Consider the following 8732-nt stretch of genomic DNA (forward strand, 5'->3'; position numbering starts at 1 on the left):
TAAAGAAGGAGGAGTTGAAGCTCAAATGACATGGGTTATCTCTTCTCCAACTCTTTATCTTTTGTATCAGATTCTTAAGTATAGTTAATATGCAAGTTTTGGATTTTGTGTTCAATATGTGTCTTTAAAGTTTATGCCTTAGGTTTGGTTGAACTTTCTATGATTGTTAGTGTTTATTATTTGGTTATTTGATTGTTATTATTTGAGCAAGTTATTTAGCACTTTGGCCCTTTAAATCATGATTAATCTGGTACCATTAATTGTGATTATCTAAGGTGTTGTTTCTGTAATGAAAATTGAGATTTAACACTAGTTCAAGAAGTGCTAAACATAGGGAGTACACTCACGAGAGTAGAGGTGCACCTATGTGGTTTTAGTGATTAATTTCATGTAATTTCATTAAAGAAATGAACTTGTAACTAATTTCATAACCATGAGAATAGGTATGGATTAGTTATGAGTATAGTTGATCACTACGAAAGTGGGTTTCACATGTTTAAGGAAATTACACCACAACTAGTCTAGATAGTAGTACTCAATGATCAAAAAATGGTAAGTGCATGAGTAGTTAGGGATACCATAACCTAAGGAGCTTTCATTTGTTATTTTGCATAAGTTCAGTAGGTTTCATTTCTTATAATACATTGATAGTCTAAATAATAGAGAAGCTTTAGTAGTGCCGGTAATTGCAATATTCCTTGTGGGATCGACCCTTAATACCCTATACTCGCTCACGATTCGTATACTTGGGATAAATCGCGTGTGGGGTATTTAGAAGTTTATAAATGTAAAACTTCATTGGGATGAGCTTAATGTTATATGTATACCCCGCGCATGTCACCTATGCAACAATGGTGACTTCTCTCCTATCACTTTTTCTTTTGTATTTAAGTTCATATTTAGCTATAGTACAAGTATGGTCTTTTCTTTCATTTTATCATGTTGCTAAAGTTTGTGTCTAGAGTCATGGATGAATTTTCTATATTTGTTTGTGATATTTACTTGGTTATTTGATAATATTATTTTTGAGCAAGTTATTTAGAACTTTTTCTTTTCTAATCGTAATTAATTGGGCATTAATTGTGATAATTTTAAGGTGTTAAGTTTACAATGAGAATTAAAATTTGACACTAGTTCAAGAAAGTGCTAAACCTAATGAGTTCACTCACGAAAGTAGAAGAGCGCTTTTGAGACTTTAGTGGCTTGTTCCATTTAATTTCATAGAACAAATGAGTTTGGAGTTAATTTCATAATCACAAGAGAGGTATGGGTTAGTTACAAGTATATTTGATTTACTACGAGATTAGGTTTCACATACATTAGGAAATTACGCCATAACTAGCCAAGATAATAATATTCAATTAACCGATAACTTCACTTGCAAGAGTAGTAAGGAATTCCATAACCCTAGAAGTTTTTTATATTGTTATTTTTAATATTTTTATTTCATGTTTGTAATTTAGATTTAATCTCTTGCATTTGTGGTAATCTAAATAATAGAGGAGTTCAAAAATCATTGTTAATTGACAATCTTCTCTGTGGAATCGACACCTAATATCCCTGTATTCAATAAACGATCTGTATACTTATTGAAAATAGAGTATTTAAGTTTTATTAAATTTAGTGCATGGTACAACTTCTTCAAGTTTTTGGTACTGTTGCCTGGGAAAATTTGATTCAATCTTGATATTAAGAACAACTTTATTAGTGTAGATATTTTTACTTGCTTTTCTTGTCTTTGTTGTGTCAAGTGTCTTATTTGTTGTGTTTGATGTTTTATTGAGTCTTTTGTTTTGTGTTCAATGTCTTGTTTTTGATTTATATCTTTTACACCATTTTTCTTCACTAATCTTGCTTTTAAATTGTTTGAAAGTATTTTTGGATTAGAAGGAGGATAGTAACCAAAAGATGATAAAAGCTTGAGAGAAGGAAGTTCAACAATGGATTACAATTTTCAAAACTACAACTATAGAGGTAACCAAAGGATGTCCGACGGTATATCTTTTAAAGATGACTTAAGGAGGTTAAAAGTTAAACTTGATTATATAATATTAAAAGTTCAATTGGACACTATTACAAATATACTTGAACGAAAGAGAAATGTTAATGCTTACAAATAAGATAATATGTCTCTTTTAAGATTTTAAAATATCCATATAACCTCTTGTAGTTTTATGTAAAGTGAAAGTAGACAGAAAGCATCTGTAGCTATGGTAATTGATCGAGACAAGCTCCAAAACTGCGTTTGATGTTATTATATGATTTTGTTTGTATCCACATAATTTACTTATGATTTTATGTAAAGTGGTTAGACCATTATTTAACTTAGTATTTAAGTAAGGGCAATATTAGTAATTTAATTAATGATGTTCTGGAGATTATGTTCCATCATTTCACAAAATAGCAATATTAGCCTTATTTAAATACTAAGTTGAATAATTTGATAAAAAAAAAATACTAAGTTGAATAAGGGTCTAACCACTTTATATAAAATTACAAGAGAATTATGTGGATACAAACAAAATCATAGGAAATTGAGTGAATTTTTATGCAAAATCAAAAGGGAATTAAGTTAATATTATAATTTTATCAGACGCACTTTTGGAGCGCGTCTCGATCAATTACCATAGCTAGAGATGCTTTCTTTCCACTTTCGCTTTACATAAAACTACAGGAGGCTGTATGGATCCATATTTTAAAATCTTAAAAGAGACGTATTATCCTATCGTAAAAGAAGAGGTCATTGCAGATTGGTCCATGTATATATGCTCATGATAGGCACAGGAGCAGTTTTGAATGAGCGGAAAGAGACGTGCGGGTAATATTCATGAATGCACGTTGGTTGTTTTAAGGAAACAATGTTTCTTGCAGTTTTTGATAGCATGTGATATAATTTGACCCTTAGACACCTCGTACGGCGAGGTCTAGCAGCCCCTATATTCAAATGCCAGTTGTCTAAATGAGATTAATGCATTTCCAAATAATCATCAATTAATTTTGTTCATCAATATAATTTTGCCTAAAAAAAAAAAAATCATTTCAAAGAACTTTAGTGTTTGTAGCATATGATCTTGTGCAACTGCCAAAGTGTAAACGGTGAATAATCATATCTGGGATTAGCTTTCATAAAACAGAAATGATTTTAATAATTTGATATAAGCTGAATTAACAGTATGCAAAAAGGTTTTAGAGATCCTCTTTTGGAAATTCCAAATGCATGCACTATTCAGATATAACATAGTCGTCAAACTTACTGTTTATTTTATTAACAGGTATGACCTATAACTACCCAGTTGCTTTCAGGTACAGTTTTTAGTGATTTCAGTTAAGAGCACATATTTTGGATTATTAAATTGTTTGGATTGCTTCATATTTTCCCAAATTTATTTGCTTACATCATCTTTACAATTTCCAATACACCTTTTTATCTTCTCAATATCTTTTTATCTCACATACATCACATCACAAAAAGTGCTACAGTAAAAATATCCCAAATAATCCCAAATAACTTACAATCCAAACACACCCCCGCCGTGAACCCAGCCCGGCCCGGCGGTTCAACCGGTCAACCCGGTGAACCGACCATGAAACCGGGTTGAGTTTGTGATTGGATCGTTTGTGCACCAAATCCGTTGACTTTTCAACGGACCGGCGGTTCAACCGGTCAACTCGGTTGGATCGGACGGTTTGTAAGGAACCCGGTTTTGGTATAAAAATGATTAGAAAATGCTCCAATGCTGATTCAAACCTCAGACTTCAAGCATAAAAGCTACACGCACTCACCACTAGCCTAGCAGCTCACCTAGTGCTTATTCACTCCTTCTATATTATATAGTATTAGATTTTTATTCTTATTTTATTTCTTCAAAACAATATTTGTTTGGAATCTTTTAATAAAATTTTATTATTATCTAAATTCTATAAATTATGAAATGGATTTAAAAAATAACATATTACACAATTCATTTTAAAAACAAATATTATTCTTAATAACCTTTTGTGCTTAAAATTCAAATATAAACTAGATAATTACACTTAGATAAAATTTTATACTTGAAGTATGGTGGATTACTAATTAAATTTAGGTTTTCTTAATTCTTATAAGAATTAATGATTCTATAATACATTGGACTAATTGAGTATTTACTATAACATAGTTTATTATAGTTTTAACCATATCAAAAATTATAAAACATAATATTTAAATATATGTAGTGATCCACCGGTTGGACCACTCACCTACTGGTTAAACCAGTAACCCGTTGACCCACCTCTTTCACCGGGTTCCTCTCCGGGCCGGGTTTAATAACAATGCTTAAAACATTCTGCGGTTCGATTCACCCGCTGGATATATAACTGACCAATGGTTACATATTGCAAAAGGGATAAGAACAACAATCAGCAGTAGGCTTTCATGCATGAACCTGCAAAGTGACAAATCATATATGGAAAATGACTTGGGTTTTAAGAAAAGCTCCTTCTAATTTCTTGCTCAAAAACAAAATTTTTTTATCTAGCTTCTGGCTGGTCAAACAAGGTTTTTTGGATTTGAAATAATTACTAGTGACTAAATACCGTGTATAAATGAAAATAATCCAACTAATTACTAGTAAGTTCAAGTTATAATAAAAATATTTTTGCGTGAATTTGGAATGCGTTTGGATTCAATTGATAAACATTACAGCCATAAAAAAAAAGAGTAAATCTTATATACACTGACAGCGTATACACTATCACCACTGGATTTATGACATGTGTGTAAAAGTTGAATTTCAACTTCAAATTTTGCATAGTTGTTATTCATCCAATGCTGACAATGTATACACTGCCAGTACAGGAAAGATTAATCCAAAAAAAAAAAAATTTACCAATTCATAAAAAAACTTTTGACGAGTAAGTAGTTTAGCTTTTCATTACCTTTGTTTCTAAACTACTCAAAAACAATGTTTTAAAAGGAAGAAAGACAAATAAAGCCTTCTTCCTCATGAGGATATAGCCTACATTGATCCATGCTACTCTATCCTCAAGAAATTACGAATTGGAATGCTACAGAAGAGCAATCAATGGAAATTTACAGGAATTTTGCTTCCAAAATTACGAAATTTTAGCTAGCCAATTAATGGAAAGCGAACCGTGTGATCACAGAATATTTCTTCCATTTTTGTAATCAGAACTAGTCCTTCCATCTTTCCATGTATGTATAATAAGAACTTCAGCCCACAATTCTCTTCCGTCTTCTTCTTCTTCTTCTTGTCCTTCACGTTTGCTCCTACAGTTTTTGTTAGTTAAAGTTGAACTGCCAATTCTGGCATTGCCTAACACAAGAAATTGAAGTAAAAAAAAAATATCTATTGGCAGAATGGAGTGATTTGCTCGATCCCTAAATGCACGCCAAGCCTATAAATACCACCCATTGCTTTCCAAGTTTCTCATCCCTCGGATTATTACAGCAAAATCTTAGCCTTTACAGATTCTAGTAGCCACCTCTGATAAGAAAATGAACAGCAAAATGAGATTTCTTGCTGTCCCATTTCTCTTCATTTTCTTCCTCTTGCCATCAGCTGAGAGTGTAACGTACAATGTGCAGAGTTACGGGGCGAAATCTGACGGAAGAAGTGATTCCACGAAATCTTTTCTGAGTGCATGGGCTGCAGCTTGTGCCTCAGTTGAGCCTGCAACAATTTATGTTCCAGGAGGAAGATATTTGGTTGGTGGAGCATCATTTTCGGGCCAAAATTGCAAGAATAATGCTATAACCATTCGCATTGATGGAACCCTTGTTGCTCCATCTGATTATAATGTCCTTGGACATACTGGTAACTGGCTCACGTTTGAAAGAACTAATGGACTTTCGATTTACGGTGGAACTCTTGATGGCCAAGGGACTGGTCTATGGGCTTGCAAAAACTCCGGCAAGAATTGCCCTACAGGAGCAACGGTATGTTGTATAGCCTCCACTGCTTTGTGTTTTTTTTTCTTCTTACAAGAATCGACAACTTTCAAACTACTTTAAAGGGTACAATACTAAAAGCAGCCTCAAGATTCAACTACAGGTGCAAGAGTTTGAGCGCCTGACCTACAACCAAGACTGAGCATATTACTTTAATTCTGTTGTAGTATTTGTCAAGCAAAATAATCCCACAGAAAACTAGTTTAGTATTGTTTTTTATATTAGATCCACGAAAGAGAAAAGTGGCATTTGGAGTTTTACATGATTCCTTAATCAAATGTGTCTTCATTTTCATCCCTTTTTACCAAATACCAAATAGAAAAACCACAATGTGCTTCTGAATTAGAACGTATGACTAATCATTTCCCTTAATTTGTTTCTTGCTTTTTATGCTGCCACAGTCACTGGGATTCTACAATTCAAACAAAGTCTTGGTCAGTGGATTAAGTTCGTTAAACAGTCAAAATTTCCATATCATCCTCGACGGCTGCCAAAACACTAGGCTAGAAGGAGTAAAGATTTCAGCTCCAGAAAACAGCCCAAACACTGATGGAATTCATGTCCAATCATCTTCTGGTGTTGCAATTACTAACTCTCACATTGGCACTGGTGATGATTGCATCTCATTAGGCCCTGGAAGTTCCAACATATGGATTGAGAATATCAACTGTGGTCCTGGCCATGGAATAAGGTATCAAAATCGGAAACTTATTAAGAGTCCATTAAAGTTCTTTGCAGTTGCTGTAATTTTGATTTATTTACTCAATACATCGATTTTGTGCTTGTTTCAGTATTGGCAGTTTGGGAAGTAATTTGCAAGAACCAGGAGTTAAAAATGTGACAGTTAAAACTGTTACACTTTCGGGCACACAAAATGGTCTGAGGATAAAAACATGGGCAATGCCTAGCAATGGATTTGTTACTGGAGTTCTGTTTCAGCATGCAGTAATGGTTAATGTCCAAAACCCCATCATTATCGACCAAAATTACTGCCCAAATAGGGCCAAATGTCCTGGTCAGGTATGATCAAAAGGGTTATTAATATTATTATTTATGTTTTGCAAAAACATTTATCTATAAAAAAAGATCAGAAAATGGGAGCTGATAAATGTGTACATTAATTTTTTGGCAGGCCTCAGGTGTGAGGATTAGTGATGTGACATACCAAGATGTACATGGAACATCAGCAACTGAAGTTGCTGTAAATTTTGACTGCAGTAAAAAGTATCCATGCAGCCGTATAATTCTGGAGGATGTCAATCTTTCCTACAAAGATCGACCAGCTACGGCTTCATGTGTCAATGCGGGCGGATCTTCATCCGGTCTAGCTGTGCCCAAAGCCTGTTTGTAGGAGAAAATGCATGAAGTTCCATACAGTATTTAAAATACGTGCAAAATAGTTGCACAAATCTTGTAGAAAATAAGGGCTCACTTAAGAAAGTGAAGCAGTCTAGCTTTTTATAATGGTACTGTCAAAGTGTAAATCTTGCTTGTGCCTGTGGCTGGATTGGCCTTGCGATCAACACATTATTTGATATTAATACAACAAAATATGTTCTTTTGTGGCTTGAACATCTTCTCTCCTTCAGTTATTTGATTTGGTTTATGGAACTTTAAAATCTCTTGGCAAGTAATATGGCTTTAACATCTTCTAATTAATTGTTTATGGAACTTTATCCTTGATATCCTAAACTTTTTTGTTGTGTCAAAGTAATAATTCTGGCTTGTCGATCTGTGAAACTCAATCTATTAATTTATCCTTGCATATGCACATAATTGGTTACGACACCTTCACAAATGTTATGTATCTTTGCGTAAAAACTTTATCCTTACTTTAGAAGATCCATAGTTATTTATTCAGGTATAAGAGTAATTTAAAAAAAATAGAGTATTATTATTGGAAGTAGAGGGGCAAAAAAAAAAAAAAAGAAAAGAAAAGGTTGAAAAGACTTATGTGAACTAAATAGGTTTTAAAGGGAATATATGATATAAAAGTGTGTTACTATGGAAATATTAAAGTTATCTCTATGTTTTTAAAGATTTTTTTTAAAAAAAAATGGTTCAAAAGTTTATTAGATTCATTTTCACCTTCTCTTTGTTTATTTTTGGCTCATAAAGGTCACTCTTTCCAATCCGACATCTTTAATTACGGGTAAATCAAAGCTATTAATTGCTTGAACCCTGCATCAAAGGCAGTTTTTTTTTTGGTTAAGTTAAAATTTATTCCCGAGCAACAAAATGTAAGTTACAAGAAAATATGGATAGAGCACATCGTGATGAGCAGCAAAGGCAAAAGTATATGACGTGCGCGGGGGTATGCATACAACAATAAAGTTTAATCCACAGTCAAGTTTTGAATTTATAATTTCCTAAACAACCCCACACGCGATTTTCCACAAGTATACTAGTCGTGGGTGAATATAGGGTAATTAGGATCGAACCCACAAGAAAGACGGACAACTACCGGCACTACTAAAGTTTTTCTATTATTTAGACTACCAACAAATTAAAATCAACAAATCTAAATTACTAATGGGAAAAAAATACAAATGAAAGCTCCCCAGGTAATGGAATCCCTATCTACTCATACTAGTGCAACTTCTCGACTAATTGAGTACTAAAATATCAGTTAAGACATGGCGTAATTTCCTTGTATACGTGATACCCGCTTTCGCTGGTGTACCAACCATACCTATAGTTAATCCATACCTACTTTCGTGGTTATGAAATCAACCATAAGCTTATTTGCTTCTATGAAATTACTACAAAACAAGCCACAAAG

General features: G+C 33.2%; 1 protein-coding gene across 1 annotated transcript; it reads left to right on the forward strand.

Annotated features, from left to right (window-relative positions):
- Window positions 1-5409: 5409 nt before the first annotated feature.
- Window positions 5410-7522, forward strand: LOC113736338 (polygalacturonase). Its single transcript, XM_027263260.2, has 4 exons — window positions 5410-5938; window positions 6352-6641; window positions 6742-6970; window positions 7083-7522. Exons 1-4 carry the CDS (start codon window positions 5498-5500, stop codon window positions 7299-7301), a joined length of 1179 nt encoding a protein of 392 aa, XP_027119061.1. The 5' UTR covers window positions 5410-5497; the 3' UTR covers window positions 7302-7522.
- Window positions 7523-8732: the final 1210 nt, after the last annotated feature.

Source organism: Coffea arabica, chromosome 3e (genome assembly GCF_036785885.1).
Source record: "Coffea arabica cultivar ET-39 chromosome 3e, Coffea Arabica ET-39 HiFi, whole genome shotgun sequence".
Lineage (NCBI taxonomy): Eukaryota > Viridiplantae > Streptophyta > Magnoliopsida > Gentianales > Rubiaceae > Coffea > Coffea arabica.

Excerpts from the sequence above, each read along its gene's own strand:
- LOC113736338 (XM_027263260.2), top strand. The coding sequence starts at position 5,498 with ATGAACAGCAAAATGAGATTTCTTGCTGTCCCATTTCTCTTCATTTTC. Across the intron at positions 5,939-6,351 it reads ATTGCCCTACAGGAGCAACG|TCACTGGGATTCTACAATTC; the intron begins GTATGTTGTATA and ends ATGCTGCCACAG. Across the intron at positions 6,971-7,082 it reads GGGCCAAATGTCCTGGTCAG|GCCTCAGGTGTGAGGATTAG; the intron begins GTATGATCAAAA and ends ATTTTTTGGCAG.